Source organism: Protopterus annectens, chromosome 9.part0 (genome assembly GCF_019279795.1).
Source record: "Protopterus annectens isolate FY-2018-M chromosome 9.part0, PAN1.0, whole genome shotgun sequence".
Lineage (NCBI taxonomy): Eukaryota > Metazoa > Chordata > Ceratodontiformes > Protopteridae > Protopterus > Protopterus annectens.
In genome coordinates, this window is record NC_056743.1 from 976016355 (window position 1) to 976034654 (window position 18300).

Sequence of the window (18300 nt, forward strand, 5' to 3'; positions counted from 1 at the left end):
TCATTGTGATTAGACTTATCTCCTTTCCAAACAGCTCAATGAACAATTGCTCCATCTTGTCCTTGTACCTTTCTAGTCTTGGACACTCCCAAAACACGTAAAACTATTTGTGGCGGCAGCTCCATGCAAATCTCCTGAATCTCCCGGGTAGATCCCTTAATCACTGCATGTATACCCCACCTTACTATCTCAGTAAACCTGAAATTTAATGCCTCACTCCATTGAGTTCATCATTTTTCTACTTACTTCACTCTTAGGCCCTGCAAAACTTAATATCCTTCCCTACTAACCTTTCAGATGACATCATGCCTTCTCCAGCTTGCTTTATCCATTTTACTAACACAGACCTTCTTTAGCATTTCATCCTTTTATACCTACCTTCATTACTTCCACTTTCAACACCAGATAGTTTCCCAGTGTCATAATTGTGGCTTATGAGCCCTGTCATGTGCCTTTCAAGTGTATCACTAAATATTTGATCTTTTCTTGCCCCCACAGATAAGCATATCTAATACAGAGGTCATTTGTAGGATCATAATTAACTATCACTGCTTTTGTTTTTGCTGTGTTAGCCTTATATCCCAACACCCGAACCTACTCTACCAATATATCAAAGACCTTATCTAAAGCTCTCTGGGGGTTAGCCAGACTAAGTTAACAAAAAGGACTATCTTAAGCTGTCATATCCCCCAAATATAGCCCTTAACATTCATCTCTCTCTGATCCAAATCAGCTATGGCTTTAAATAAATAGCAAACAGCAATGGGCTTAACGGGAAACTTTGCTGGTGCCTCTTATTAACTCATTACAACCTAGTGACACCACCAGGTGTTTCAGTAGTTACATCCTACTAACACCTGTAGGTGTCTAATATAAAGGACTCATATTTGCATTAATAATCCAAAACCATGTTACATACAAACTATTAAAATATTTCACCTTGCAGATTACATGGTAGGCAATACAACTGCAATAATATTTGACCTCTGACTGGTGCTGATAAAGAGATTAAATGTTGTCCATGTATTGCTTATTCATATTGTCATAATTTTTTTAATTTTCTAAGTATTGCAACAACCAAGTAACACCAAAAGAGCTGCATAGCCTCCTAAGAAAGCTCACAGATGGAAACACAAAATGCTACTGACAGTTTATGTGTAGTTTAAATGGGTTACTGAGATATTGTGAGTTGTTTACAAAATATTACAAATTAATATTTACTATGTTTATAATGAATTTTAAAATTGGCTGCAGTGGTGCAGCAGTTAGCATTGTCACCTCACAGTAAGAGGTTCTCCCATTCGCTTCTCAACTGGAGCGCCTTCTGTGTGGAGTCTGCATGTTCTCTCCGCGGTCGAGTGATGTTAAAGACATGCGAGTATGTGCGTGCATGAATGGGTGTGTCTTCTTTGAAGGTTGGGTGTCGGGCTGGCAACTCGGCACCTTAAAAATCCACTGCCAGTCATTAGCGGACTGGAGTTCCGCTGTGGCGACCCCTAACCGGGAAAAGCCGAAAGACATTGCTATTATGAATTTTAAAATTTAGTTTAAGTCCTAGAATCTAGTGAGTACCACAGCTGTGCTGAACAGCTAACCAATACGTTAGTAACCCTTATGTGTTCAAAGATATGAACATTTGTTTGAAAAGGAAGGACATAACCTGATGTTGTCAAGAAGATCAGGATGCAATCATTGGTAGTTAGAGTGCAAGCCTACACAGCTTCATTGGAGAGGATGAGTTAAAATGTGGGCTCTGAGAGTCCAGCAGATATTTTTATCTGCACATTTCCCCCCCATCAACCATATTAATTCTTAAGAGAAGCCAGTTTCCTTCATTATCCTAAAAGAAGCACTACTCCACTCTATATCATGTTTTCTCCACAGCAAATCATATCCCCATTACTTCTTCCCCCATTGCTTGGACATCCTGAATCATCAAAAGCATACTTAATATCTTATCAAATATCTGGTATCCTATCACAACCTCAAACTGATTCAGGTGTATTTACTCAGGCATTAAAGCTGCAATTCAATTCACTCACAGTATTATGCATACCTTGTAATCGTGACTTTAAGTTAAGATGGGTCTGAGGAAGAAGGCCAGAGCAAATCTTTCCTTTCTTTGAGAAAGTATTGTTATTTGTTATAACTACTTCCTTCTGAGATGTTGGTATTTTCTTACTTATCAGTATTTTATTGAACAAGTTACCACACTGCGTAATCAGTTTCCAGAACTTGAAGGAACAGCCATCAGATTCCAGTGATTTATTACTGGCCACCAGTTTCGCTACCCTTTATGCCTCTTCTAGTGTAAACAACTGTAATAAACTTTCTATGTTTCTTTCGTCCAATCTGGGTGTGTAATTTTTGATAAAAGTCTCTCATCTACAAAATCTAACTCTCCATTAACTATTTTCCTAATGTGCAATAATGGCAGCTCCCTAAACACTTGTAAGATTTCCTGTGCTTCCTTTTTATATCCCCTCTTACATTCTTTATTCAGTGAATCACCCTTTCCACCTGCTGTTTTCTCAAACTACTAGTTAATGCCCTGACTGATTTGGAGCTATTCTCAAAATGATGTTCCATTGTCACTGTAATTTTTGGTCCAAGTAATTGATTCATTCCTCCTTCACCCTAGCTAATTCCCCTGCTCCATGTATATCAACCTAATAATTTTATTTATTTACTTAACATTTATTTATCGGGAAAGTCCGACTTGGAATGAAGCCAATTTTCAGCAGCGGTCCGGGGAGAAATGCTTAAAGCAGTTCAGTTCTTCTTTGTACACTCTTTACTTTCTGCTTTCCCTTTTCTTCCCAGCACTCCTTTATCAATATGTTAGCATCAATAAGGTATTTTAATGTTCCCCCTACTTGTACATCACAACAGTGCAATATCACAAGGCCCACCCCTCCTCCTTACACCATGGTGGTTTGATGCCACTTCTACTCTAAAATCTTCTCTTTCTAATTTCTAATCCTGTTCATTCACATGTGTTTCCTGAAGGCCTACCACATGTGGGGAGAATTGCTCAACATAACTGGTCATTATGTCTTGCTTTTTGGGGGGGCACCAGCAAGGTTGGGAGGGTTCAGTAACTCAAAGTTATAGCTGTTAATAACCTTATTATTCCTTATTTTTATTGTATTGAATGGACTTCCCTATATATACAATCCCAACATTGCTAAACCTAATGCAAAACATCCCACTGAACATCCCAAGAACAAGTCTCCCCTTTTGTCTAACTTTATGTATACATCCTTAATTATGTGCAATAAGCAACATTGTGCGTGATCCTCTAATCAGTCCTTGTGATGTCATCTCTGTGAACCAGGAATACTTGTGCAAGGTTCCTTCCTCACCTCATGAGAGTAGCTTTATTGTATATCCAGTTAAGCTTTTCTAGGTTCAGACTCTTTAAACTCTTTCAATTTAAAGTCTCAGGGCCATTTGTTATCCCCTTCCCAACATCTGTAGTTGCATTCAGGCAACTTGCTCTTTCACTGTTCATCTTAAGCTCTACAGGAAACCTTACCTTCCCCTTGTGTACAGTAAGTACCTGTTGTTTTGTCTTTTCCTTTGCTGCTTAACTAATGCTTCATTCTGGCTGCCCATTATCTCAGAATTATATTGCAGCCTGTACGTGTGCTTTCTCATGTTTTCTAGCCCCAGTCACTATCTTTACTCAGCATCACAATAATCCTTCCACTTGCTGTATACTTGTGTGTCAGTGCTCTTTAGAAACCATTCCCTTTCCCCGTCATTCCATGCATATCTGTAGGCAGTGATTATACATTTTCTTACTCTGCCCTGCTTTCCATTTGCAAGCAGTTTGTGACAATTTTTGAACTCACTGTTATTATCCTATAGTTGCACTGCTGCAAAACAACTAATGATTTAAATTCTCAAACTATGTTCACATAATCCAATCCACTGCCTCCCAAGTTCACTGTTTATTCTTTTCGATTAATTCTTCATTATGTCTTCTTATTTATTAAGAAGTTGCTCCTTCCTGTAATAAGACAGTGCGTTTTCTGCAATGGTCTCTAAAAATGCTGTCAGCATCAAAGCAGTTAATTTCTTAAATGATGGAGGTGCTTCCAATGGCTTCATTTACTTGGATGCTGGCACCTTCTTCTCATGTCCTAGCCTTCCCACTAATTTTCTAATGGAGCCTCCCAACCCTGTCACCACTTCTAAGGTGGTCCAAACCATGTAATGCTCCCAAAGTTTTGTCATAGTCTATAAAAGTTTTTGCCAACAAGGGAAAAAAGATCTTAATATTGGCTGAAGGCAGTAGTCCGAACAACATGCTTTTGTGACTTCATTGTCACTTGACTGGGACAAATTGAGCTCTTCTCCTTCTGATTACCAATGAACAGTGGTGTTCAATAAAAACCTGAATCTCCACATTTGAGCACTATACCTAGACACTAACAATTTTGCTAACAGTCGTCTCTTAATTGAGGAGGTTTCACATCAAATTGTGCATTTTGGTCACTGGTCAGATCCCTGCCTTACCTGCATTGCCACTCTATGGAGCTTTTCCAATTTAACTTCTTCCAGTGGCAAATGCATCCATTTGGCCACCACCTTTTTAATAACATCCAAACAGTTGCTGCCCTCTGCCCTCTCTGGAATGCCTATCAAGCATATGTTTTTACATTTTTCTTGGTCTTCCTGTTCCACTACCTAACGTGCACAAGTTCTGGCCTTGAGCTCCACATTTTCATCTGTCAGGAGGTGCAGGCTTTCAGAATGGTCTGTTAAATCTTCTTCACTTCAGTTGGTCTTCTGATTGTGTAGTCAATATTTTCATGCAGTTTATATTCATTTTTTTAACTTCTTACAGGATAATGTTTAATGATACATCGTCTTCTTCCCCTACACCATACTCGGCACTTGAATAAGCTGTAATGCCCTTAGTTGTAGCACTAATACTGGGGACTGTGTTAACATGAAGGCTACACTTTAAAGCCTTTTGCTTTGCACAGCCAGCCTCCAGTATAATGGTGTGTATTCTTCCTCAAATGGGCATTGGGCTAACAACTGCCCAACTACCAAAAAAATCTCTGGATGCCTTGATGCAGGTATGACACCATACCTGACGTCACTAATATGTGTAATGTAGTTACTCTGCAGTGGGTCTTCCTTTCCTGAGCAAAGATTGTGCATTGCCATAAGAAAGAAAAAACAGAAAAAATAAGCAGGTACATTGAGTTTCACTCTTCAAAAAAAAAAAATGTAATTCTGTTTTCATGAGATGAAATCCAGGAAATATACCTGTGATTTTTAAATTTAATTTCCAGTCATTATGGTAATTTCATTAAAATTTTCTTTTGCATCAAGACATACTGAAAATCAAAATAAATTCTAAGAACAGAGCACAGAACACACAGTAATACAAGCTGACAATATTATGTTAGTGGTTCTGAAATTTTGTAAGCTGGAGGACTCCTTTTATAAAGGAGATATTTTGGCGACCCCTATATTTTAGATTGTGTTTTAGACTTATATTAATTAATAATTAACGTTAAACAAAGAATGTATTACCTATTATCAGTGCTTTTTTTTTGTAAATGTTGTGTTTGGGTCAATGCCCCCCCCCCCCATGTTCCAGTGTCCCATTACTTGGCTATTTCTCCCCAGTTGCCATAAATACTGTTCAAAACTCTCAGTGTGCATACTGTTCTCTACTTTATGTCTACAATGATTAGAGATATTTGTATTTAATTTAAAACTTTTATTTCAAATTTTATAGCACAGACACTGATAGACATTTCCTAAACAAAGCAATACAGTTTCACAATGAAAACAGACTTAGCATTAAAACTTCTGTACCTTTGAAGCTCACATTCACTGAAACAGCATTAAAACCCACATTCAAAGAAAATGCATCTGGCCAGTGGTGGGTTAAGTTTACCTTTGGGCTGTTTTCAAATCATAGGCCCCTTGCATACATTTTTTAGGACTATGCAAAAGTTCTTTGATTCACCTTCCTGATTGTATAATTAAATTATAGTACATAATAATTAAATTATATCCATTGTATAATATAGCACCTCTTGTTAGAGTGTGTTTTAAATTTATAGACATTTTTCCAGTAAGCAAAGAAACAAAACATATGAACCAATAATGACAAAACTGCCCAGTTCGGAACATTTCAACCATAAAAGGCCACTCAGACTTCTGTCATTACTATCCACCAATATCAGTAAATATGCACAATCTCTGCAGAAGTAAAAGTCATCTGAATAATTCCACATTAAACACACACACACACACACACACACACACACACACACACACACACACACACACACACACACACACACACACCATACCTCTCAAACTCTTAGCGCAACAAATCTGGACAAAGCCTGTCATAATAGGGGCACAAAGGCCCAAAACTAGGGACACATTTTAAATCTTCCTTTTATAAAAGAACGTTGATAGAACAAGTTTTGTATTAGAACGAATTTTCTGAAGGATATGAAGTCTAAAGCTCAACTGTCTGCCATTATTTTCTGACTTCAGTCCTCAATGATTTGCCAGATTGCGAGAAAAACACAATTTTATGAGAAACTGACCAAAAATATGAGGAAAAATCTGGACATTCTGTGAAAATCTGGACAGTTGACAGCTACACTCTCAACTGCACTGCTTCTTATTTAAGCCTTGCTTTAAAAAAAAATTCCTTCAGGGTCTTTGAACAAGATCTCCCAAGATCATCAGGATCACTTCTACAGTACCAGTTTATTTCTATTAATAGATGGCAAAAGGGAGAGACGCAAAGCATAAAGCGACCAGTATAAAGCCATGACTTTAACTGTGCTACGTGGAGGGAACAGAACAGTTGTTTAAATTTCCCTCCAAGTTCCATCTGCCAGGTAGAAAACACAGGGCAAGCAAGCAGCTGCTCAGCCACAAAAGTGGAAGTTATTACTTCTTCTAAAAACTCACGGCGAGTAGCTGCTTAACTGCAAACATGGAAATTAAGCTGCTCAGCAACAGACACAGACGTCTCTTTGTTTTATTTTTTGTTACTTGACAGTGAGTAGAACAGCTTTTCTTTTTTTTTTTTTTTTTGTACACAAGCAAGGCCGGTCACTGCAGAAGAGCAAAGGCCAGTCACTGCAGAACAGCAAAATCCTGTTTGGTGCAAGCCCTGAACACATGAATGCTGTAGAAGTCCAAAATCCAAGTGGGTGAAAACCCTGAACTCACAGACCCCTAGAATTTATCGTACGGACCCCCAGGGGTCTGTGCAGCACAGTTTTGGAATCTCTGGATTAGATGGTAAATAAGCTATCCATATAACGGTTAAAATATCTGACTATATGTTGAGTCACCATATGGTTTGCATTAGGAACTCGACAGAACTCTGCATACTGATTTTAACTGCATGGGTTTAAAATCTTGGCTTATTATTTGGACACGCCCTCACAGTATTCACTCTATTCATCACCATTTGGTTTATTATTTGGAATCACCCTAGCACTGTTCATTCTATCCATCATCTCCTTAGTTTATTATTTGGAATCACCTTAGCACTGTTCAGTCCATCCATCACCTCCTTAGTTTATTTGGAAACACCATAGCGCTGTTCAATCTATCCATCGGGTCTATATCACATAGTTGAAGTGTCAAGACTTCGACTATGTAAATATTGAACCCAAAAGTTTGAAAACTGAAAACTCCGAACACTCAGAACAGCGATTCTTTTAAAAATCGTTGTTCCGGTGCAAACCGTGGAAACACACGAACACTACATACTGTTTCTAATGTGAGGGGCTTTGCCCCCCACACCCCCCTTACTTAAATATACCAACTCTGAGATCACACCACAGTGGAAGAAATTGTAAAGTCGCGGAAACTTACTCGGACTTATGATATACACCCTATCCATCACCACTTTGGCTTGTTATTTGGAATCCCCAAGCACTGTACAATGTATCCATCACCGCCTTGATTTATTATTTGGAATCCCCCTAGCACTGTTCACTCTATCCATCACTACCTTGGTTTATTATTTGGAATCACCCTAGCACTGTTCAATCTATCCAACACTGCCTTTGTGTATTATTTGGAATCCCCCGTTCAATCTATCCATCACTACCTTGGTTTATTACTTGGAATCACCCTAGCACTGTTCAATCTATCCATCACCGCCTTGTGTATTATTTGGAATCCCCCCTAGCACTGTTCAGTCTATCCATCACCTCTGCCTTCCATCCTCAGTTATTCAGTCATGTAATGGAACACCAAACCATAATAGTGAGAGTAGAATATGCATTGTGTAATCAGACAACTCATACAAACAATGGGTATAATTACAAGGTCTACCCTTAAAGGCAATGGTCACACAAAAGTTGTGGCATGTGCCACACACAGAATGCACTAAGAGAGAGATAAGAACATCCATTGTCTGTGTCAAGAGTCTCTGCCCTTACTAATTAGTAAAACATAGCATCACTATGATATCATTTGCTTTTTTGTCTGCAATACACTGTGTTGAATAAACAGTAAATCCTTCAGTCTCAAACAGTGCCTATGGTGAATCTGACCAATATTCAGTAACAAAGGCATTTTGTAAGTAGACCAAGGATTTTTGCACCTCAGTTGTAGTATGCATTATGACGGATGGCCTGGATGCATGGAATCTTCAACTTGTCCTCTGACACTGTTCCTTTGGATATCCTGTGGGCTTATTGATTAGCCACATGTAGATCAGGCCTTTCATAGAAAGAAAGCAGAGTGGAGATTTTCTTTCAAATTGTAGCTATAGCTGATGGGGCCTGACAAATATGGCTGTTATTTAGAGATAGCATAATAAGGTCAGCTGACAGCTTTTATTAGCCTTTCCATGAGCACACATTTGTATACTGGGGAGGTCTGCTTTGTATAAACACTGCATTCAAAGAGCTTTAAAAACACTGCTAACCTAGAAGTGACTGAATGGATAGTGCCAGCAACAGGGATGTACAGCCACACCTCAAAATAACCTTGAACATTCCATGACCTTCTGAACAGAAGTGGGATTACTGCTCATGTTATCAGGGACAGTTCCATATGCTTGGCATGTAGCTTGGGTTTTTTATGGCTACATGGGCAACAGAAGAATGAACTGAACAGACTAGGTATTAATACATTAAATAAAGTTTGTTACACCCCCAATACCATATAACCCCCAATGATGCCAACTATTTAAATGTGAGTTTTAGGTATAAGTGCAGCCCTGGCAGGACCCAACACACACACACACACACACACACACACACACACACACACACACACACACACACACACACACTGCACTGACACAACTGCCCACATTTTATACGCGATATTTGTGTCTATGTGATAAAAAGGACTTTTACAGCTAAGTGACATCAATGTGAAATAAGGATTTAATGGAAACGGTATAAAACTCTTCCTGTGTGGTGCAACCAACCTACACTCATATGAGTGCAATGTTTGGAATGGTGTTTTGTCATATTTTCTTGATCATAGTTTGTTGAAACCTGCTTGACTTATATTCTGCAGGGCTAGAGTGCATTATACTGAAGTTTTCACTTTTCTCCAGTATTGTACAACCAGCTAGAAAGGAGTTCAGGGGGCTTGCTCATATGCAAAAATGCTTTGCCTTTTTTTAGTAGTTTTGCGTTGCATTTTATGATGTAAAAAATAAACTATAACTTGTATGAAGATGATTAAAATTAACATAAGTAAACTAGAAGGGGTCATTTACCTTAAATTCTAGTCATTACAGCAAAGGCAGAGGTGTCTTATTTCGCTACAGATGTAAGGGTGCCTATGAGCTAAGTCTGTTTCGGGGGACTGGGTACAGTTCAGAATGCTACTTCTTAATAAGTCTGTCTAAAAAGCAAATACAATACAAACAGTTGTAACTTAATAATGGTTTCTCCAAGGCAGGCAAACTGAATAGCCTGTCACGTGTGTGTGTTTTGTGTGTGTGTGCGGGAGCGCACGTATTTTCAGAGATTCACACTTATAAATGACTGTTCACTTACTTCTTAACTTGTTCTTCTTTCGGCTTTTCCCATTTAGGGGTCGCCACAGAGGAACTCCAGTCTGCTAATGATTGGCAGTAGATTTTTACGGTGCCAAGGTGCCAGCCCGATGCCCAACCTTCAACGAAGGCACGCCCATACACGCATGTCTTTCAAACGCCACTCGACCGTGGGGAGGACATGCAGACTCCACACAGAAGGTGTTCCAGCCAAGAATCGAATGGGAGAACCACTTGCTGTGAGGCGACAACGCTACCGCTGCACCACCACAGCTTAACAAAATATATAAATTGATCTATGAAGCAAAACAGTACAATACAACAAAATCTACAAAAGTAGTCAAACATGCAATATCTTTAAAAGTAGTCAAACATGCAATAACTAGCAGGAAGGAAAAAAGCTTAGAAGATGCTAAACACTTGTGTGCACAGTTCATCTCCTGTAGTTATAGTGTGCTTTTACTTTTGGTCAACAACGAGGCCATTACCTTGCCTCCAGGTAATAGGAAACAAGGAAAGACAAGGCCCAAACACCACCAAGGTTGCTTAGCATCAATTGGGATGCACAAAAATCACTTCCCCTTGATGAGGCATTTGAGTTCTTCAACTCAGCTTTCCTCAGCATACTAAACAATGTTTGACAAAAGAGAGTAAAGACCAACCATGCCACTTGGCTAACAATATCCACTAAGGCTCTCATGAAACACAGGGACAAATCATGGAAAATCTGGCAAAAAAACAAAAACCCATCTGACTTCACCCAATATAAACATCTCCGAAACCAGATGAAGTGCCTAGTACTACTAAACAAAAAAGAACACTACCTTACATTAGAAAATCAACACAAGCAAAACCCAACGAAATTCTGGAGCTCTCTCAACTCTTTATTAAACCCAGGGTCTAGTAACAATCATTGCCCAAACCCAAATAAAACACCCATTGAAACTGCTGCAACCTTCACCTCCTATTTTGATATATACTATGCTAATCTAACCACTACCTTTCCCAAGACCAACTTGTCCACCACAGAACTCTCCACAGCTAACACCATTACACCTCCTATTCCCAACTTTACTCTGTCACCTATACCCACCTCGACTATTAACACAATTGCTTCTAAAACTCAAACCATGCACAAATGCCCCTGAGAATATACCCACCAAATACCTGCAAATCTCAGCCAACTTGATCACTTACCTTATCAGCATACCTCTCAACAGATCTATCCAAGAATCCTATATGCCCATCATCTGGAAAAAAGCTTATATCCTCCCTCTACACCAGGGGGGCCCTAACATAGACACCACCAACATCCGCCCCATTACTATACTATCACCCATCTCTAAGAGTCTGGCAAAATGTATTCATTCTCAACTTCTTTACCAACTGACTCACAACCACATCCTCTCTCCCACCCAACACAGATTTAGGCCAGAATATAGTACCACCACTGCTCTCATATCCTTCATGGACACTTTCAACCGAGCCCATGATGCTGGTAAAATCGTATCTTCACTATTTCTTGATCTCCCAAAAGCTTTTGTTACTATATCCCACTATCTCCTTCTAACAAAACTCTGTAAAATAGGTACCTCACCTCAAACTCTAAACTGGTTCGCTAATTACCTCACTAACAGGCAACAATCAAATAAATGGCAGAATTCTTACTCCCCTTTCCTAAACACCACCACTGGTGTACCGCAAGGCTCCATTTTAGGCCCACTTCTGTTTTGCATATTTATCAATAACTTCCACACCGCTGTCTCTCAAGGCTCAGTCATCCAGTACGCAAATGACTCCACTATCATCTGCACTGCAAACAACTCCTCAGAACTACACCAACTCTCCCAAAATGCCCTCACCTCCACCGAAATTTGGATGTCTAATAATCATCTTGCCCTGAACCCCAACAAAACCAAACTAGTAATCTTTGTCCAAAAAAGTCCACACCCCTACAAAAAGAGAACTTCACCATTCAATCCCTAAATGGTATCACCACCGACATTATACCTAGCACAAAACTCCTTGGTGTTATTATAGACGAAAACCTCTCATTCGACCTGCACATCCAGTCCAATGTCAAAAAGACACATCAAAAGCTTGGCACTCTCTACCAACACAAACATCTACTCAGTGCATCAGCCCAACTTTCTCTTGCCTCTTCTTTTCTATTACCCTCTCTTTTATACTGTGATCCCCTCCTCACCAATGTTTAGTCCTCTCTAAAGTCCAAACTAGACTCATGCTACAGCAACATTTCTAAGTTTGTAACTCCTACTCATCCCACCACTGCTTATCATTATGCAATCTAAAATGGCTTTAACTCCCCAACTATCTCATCTTTTTCCAACTAACTACAGCTCACAAACTCATTCATAATCCATCCATGTGCCCTGCTCTATCTTCTATACTTACTTTATACCGACTAATAGACCACTCTGATCCAACAACCAACTGCTTGTAAATGTAGAAAAACCCAAACTTTTGGCTGGCCAGATGCTTTACTCCTTTACCATTGCAAAACTTTGGAACTCCCTCCCCCCAGCACTTAGATCCACCCGCTCAGTAACCCTCTTCAAGACATCTCTGAAACAACACCTCTCCTCATCTTGGCTGTGCACATGTGCTAACACCACATCTCATATAACCTAACTTCAACCATCACAATTACTCTCACCCCCACTCTACTACTCTGGCATCCTGCTTTCACATCCACCTGTCTTTTTACTTACTCCATCTCTCCATCCTGTCCACTTACCTCTTCTGCTAACCCTTATTGTCCTATGATTGATCCCTCCTGTCTACTTCCTTCTCTTCCTAACCCTTATAGACCTACCATCGAACCAGGTGAGACATTCAGGTACTCTTGCAGCCTACCTTAATATTATACCACCACTTATATCTGCAACAATATCCACCAACTTTGCTGATTCCTGCAACAAGACTCACATAGCCTACTGCTCAGCTATTACACCTCCTAAACGTGTGAAAAGTTTAAGTGCCAAGTCTCTAATTAATTCCTATATCTGCTTTGCACCCACTGCATGAAGTGTCCTACATAAACTTTGCTAGCTGAAAACTATTGATATGGAACGTTCTCATGTATATACTCTGTACTGCTTGTATAATATCTTTGATTTTAGAATGAATTATGTACTTTTTTTTCACCAATTGTATAAGCTGCCAATAATATGTACTAAATGTCTTTATTAATGTAAATTATGTATTGTATGTGAAATGTCTTATATGTGGAGCTTTTCTCCCCAGGACTCCACTGAAAATGGACACTTCTGGCTCAGTTGAACCATCCCGTAAACAAATGCAAATAAAAATAAAATAAATAATCTTCAAGTAGACTGTTGAGGATCATAAGCTGATATTGTGAACATCCAATGCTATAAGGTGTGATGGCTAGCTGATTTTGTTTGGTCTTTGCACAGCAGCAGTAGTTTAGAGACAAATGCACCAAGCTACTGAGCTACCCCTTTAAGTGGAAACAGCCATTTCTTTCATGGATGCTACAGTAAGGATTCTTCCTTGTTGCAAGTGCAGTTAACCTGCAGTTACAAGAAGGCAGCAGTAAATGTAAAATGAAAGAAATGGAATTATGTGGAAGCTGTACTTCTCCTGGGCACCAAGTTCACATTTGCCCAGTTATATTCCAGTATCATATCTAAATAAAGAGTGTCCATACAATACCCTGTGCTGCTTTCATCAAAGCTAGATATACTAATGTTACAGTTGCTCAGTCTTTGTAGCATCTGCCAACTATTCATGTGGAATATTCGTCGCTAAAAGTACCTAGTATGACAGACCCCATGTTGTCAGCTCATTGCAAAAACACATGAACGAATCAAAGCTCCAGTAAATGGCATCTTTAAATGTAGTGGTGCTTTTATTGAAGTCAGATGTAATACTGCGCTAGGTAATTAGTAATTGTATCATTAACCTAAAGAAAATGTTTACATAAGAATACAGCTGGTAACACCCATTTAGTATGACAGACTGCAAGCTGTTTATTCATCATAAAAGCTCAGGAGTGGATCAAATCGCTAAAGTGGTGTAACTTTGTTCCACAGCAATATGAAACGGACTTTGTAGATATATTTTCAAATGTTAAAAACTTTTATGACTGATTTGAAATTTTGAATCTGTGTTTTCTTATTTGCTGAAAAATATCTTGTTCTTTCAGGAATGCATTTAACATTAGCTAAATAGATACCCTGATCTTTTATGCTAACAGATCACTGCAGTGTTAATGAAAAAAGTCATCTACAATATGGTAAACAAAGGTTAGGAGCTGAAACTCCTGCAAGTGTCTTTTAATTACTTTGATCTTTAATTTTACTTTTATAGTGGTAAATGGCAGTCTGGTTTTAAAACAAAGAATGAAAGAAAATAGTTAGCCTGAAAATATAGATGCATAAAACATAGGTTTCACAGTGTAGTCTGGTCAGTCTCTGACATACAGCTGCTATGGTTATAACTTCCCCCACTCACTGTAAGGTAGTTGGATATTTGTAAGACATAAAAATAAGTTTTAATGGTTACCCAGGACTTCTCACAAGGTAACTGAGTGATATGTATGCAGGACATAGCAGTTTCTAACGATGAAATAACAGACTTTGTCCCTATGTAAGAAAAAAAAAACTTTTTTTATTTTTAGTTATTTTATTTTCACATTTGTTAATTTGGTTGTGTACTGGTCCCCTTTCAGGCATGGCCTGAGGTATATTGGAAAGAACAAACAAGAAATGTCATTGTCATAAAAGAGATAAGACATTACAACAGTTAATATAATAACTGAGAAAAATACAATGTCAACACATACAAATATCCTATGTAAGAAAAAAAAACTTTTTTTTATTTTTAGTTATTTTATTTTCACATTTGTTAATTTGGTTATGTACTGGTCCCCTTTCAGACATGGCCGAAGGTATATTGGGAAGAACAAGCAAGAAACGTCATTGTCATAAAAGAGATAAGACATTACAACAGTTAATATAATAATTGAGAAAAATACAATGTCAAAACATAAAAATATAATGCTCATCATTTGTATCATGATGCATACTTTACTGAGGAAACAAACCGCATAAATATATGATCACAGTGTCTATACTCCATTACTGAGTCGGATTAGACTAAGGGTCAGAGGTAGATTATCTTAATGTCTGAGTGAGTTAAAGGACATCAAGGGGGGGGGGGTCAGTGATTAAGATCTCTGTCTCACAGTCCAAAACTTGAGATTCATTCCTGAACTCTGGAATTAGCAGGTTCTCCCTGTGTAGGTGTCAGTTTTGTCTCAGTACCCCAGGTAACAGATAATAAAAAAAATAATTATTTTAAATAAGGCAGCAAGCAAAATACACAGACAGAGTTCCTGATATCTCCTTAGCACAGGATAGTCAAATGGTGTATGCAACAAAATTTTAATGACTGCAGCAAATATAGTTCTCCCTAATGTATATAGAATTTGAAAGTATGGGAAAAGTAATCCTCAAGGTCATAATACATTGTTCCTTCTACCCATACAGGGGAAAGTTTGAGGGTTAAGATCAGAGGACTACAGTCTTAGTCTCTCTCTCTCTTTCTCCCTGTCACACACACACACACACACACACACACACACACACACACACACACACACACACACACACGCATGCACACATGCGTGCACACACACACACACACACACACACACACACACACACACACACACACACACACACACACACACACACACAGAACTCTCTGCAGGTTTGTCTAGCAGCATGTACGGAATAGTTCTGATGGGTGACATAAGGGGAATTTTATCCAGAGAAGTAAAAGATAGCATGAACTGAAAAGGTTCAGAGATGTAAAATACAGTATGTTTCTTCTAGATAAAGGCAAGAGAGAAACAGGCAATATATGAATAATCTCTGGAGAACAACCTTGACCATTTTAACTCTACAAAAGTTTAATACACGAGTAACCATAATGCACTGCAACTTTCAACAATTGTGGCTCAGTGTTACTTTTTAACTGGAACCAAATGCCCACACATGTTCTGATCCACTGTTATCAGTAGCTGTGGGTAGGCTTTGGCAACAGAAGAGCCAGAGCTGTATCAGACACAATGGTTGGCATATAGGACATTGGTATCCAGAGGAACTTGGCATCCCATCCAGGGCTGTAACGAGTCCTTGGATATCTGGCAGTCAGTGCATGTTCAACGCAGTCTGTAACTTTAGATATGTCAGTGCTGCAGAGAAGGTTCATGCAGAATCTCTGAACTTTCAGATCTAAAATGAAAAAAGTGAGTAACAATGAAAGATGCAGAATCACATGAACAGTGTATGCATGCTTATCACAGAATAACAAAGTTACATGCATATGTTATGATGGAGGATGAAATCATCTGAAAATAGCTTGAAACAAAAGAAATACAAGTGTGCATATTGTACAAAACCAGCATTAAATGAATAGGATGGCTTAAGAGGAACAGAGTGGTGTTTACAAATGTATGACTGTTTACAGAATATATTTCTTACTTTTAGTATTTGTACTGCGTGTTTCACAGTAACACAGAGGAAACAACCACCACAGATTACCCTTTAAACAGTATGCTACAAACATAAGAGAATTAGGCCTATACATATGACCTACAGATATACTTAAAGACTACCTGCCCTTAGCCTCAATAAACTGTTAAGTCCCTATCAAAGGAAGTAAATACTGATGTAATACAATGACTGCATGTCTAGTAATTCTGATTGTGCTCATATCAACTGTTCACTTAAAACATTTAAGCTTTTATGGGGGCAAAACAACTTTTAGAAGTTAAACTGCAAGCAAAAAAAGTTTAATTATATCCTTATCAAACTATTTTTTTTAATTTTTCCAAAATGTTTCATGATATGTTTGTGTACTTTTTAAACAACTTTATATAATAAGTACAATAAAATGATATTCACAGTTTTATATATGTGATATATGCACTGTTACTACTGCCACCAAATGTGGCCAGACAGATGGCACCAGTAATATCCAGTGTAAAGGACAGGTGGCACAACTGTCTACACAACATAATGTACACAAGTCTGTTTTAATGATTAATCCACCCATCTGTGAAAATAAGGGCTGGTTTAGGCAATAAACTCAATCATAATTTCATCTGCCTTTCTCTTGTGTTCTCTAAATTTATTTTCTGTACTGTTCTAGAATTAGTTGATAACAAGCAAGCAAATATTTTCTTTTTAACTTTGACACAATCTAAACAGTCAAAATCACTGAGTTTAGAAACTGCATACATTGCTGTACCCATGAGTAAAGGGGTTAAAAACCTCTCTCACTGCCCTTGGTCAATTTGGTGCTGAAAGGCCCTTACAAATAATCTAAATCATTAACCTTCCTTATATTGATGAAGATGCTTGTACAGACCTGGACTTCTTGAGTGTGATTTCCCCCTCCCTATGACTCAAGTGCTTCTGGAGCAGGAAGATCATCTGTTTTTTGCCCCAGCATTGTCTTTCACTCTTCTCTGCTTACAGTTGTCTCATTTATTCAGCTTTGCATTGAGTTTCATGGTTTTCATTTCCAATGCCAGTTTCAGTAAATCCAGTTGGTAAGTCTTCCTGGGATAGAACTGACTAGCCTCTTGCAGACTTTCTCCATGGTGCACTATGAATAAAACTGCCATCATCTCCTCTTTGGATATATTTGCCTGCTGCACCCATTTACTGACATTTTAGTATACTTGCCAGCAGAGCTCATTTTCTGCCTGTTCCTAACTAAATTGACTAGAAAATAAAATTACTGTTGTTGACAACTAGACTTATGCATATTTTATGTTTTGGATAAGAGAGTTAACACACTCATCTTTGGTAACAATACTGTTTTAGGCTATATAACTTCAGTTCTAGTCTCCTCACCAAATGTGATGTAGAGTGATGTAGAAGCCATTACCACTGACACCAAATGTGAAGGACAGGTGACATCACTGTCTTTTTTTTAATTTCTCCAAATCTTTTGGGTTTCTAATACCATGATGGGAATGGACCCCATTGCTAAGACAAAGTACGATTAAAGTTCATGAAATTAGTATTGTTTCAATCTTTGATGTCAGCCAGAAGTGCTCTTCGCAGCACCTGCAATGTGCCCAGTAATGTCTCCTGCAATTCGTACAGAGTTACATGTATTGGTAACGTATCTAATTACAATTGTAAATTCTTTTTTATAAGACCCGTTGCTCCTACTATTATTGGAACTGTCTGGGTATC

The 18300-nt window shown here is 38.4% G+C and overlaps 1 protein-coding gene across 4 annotated transcripts in view; it reads right to left on the reverse strand.

Moving 5' to 3' along the window:
• Nucleotides 1–16063: 16063 nt before the first annotated feature.
• LOC122811704 (retinol dehydrogenase 7-like) overlaps nt 16064–18300 on the reverse strand; it is a 335956-nt gene continuing 333719 nt past the window's right edge. For all 4 annotated transcript variants that reach the window (XM_044083725.1, XM_044083722.1, XM_044083724.1 and 1 more), the window contains one exon: nt 16064–16323. In XM_044083725.1, coding sequence (XP_043939660.1) covers nt 16103–16323 — 221 coding nt within the window. In that variant the 3' untranslated portion in view covers nt 16064–16102. The remainder of the gene's footprint in view (nt 16324–18300) is intronic.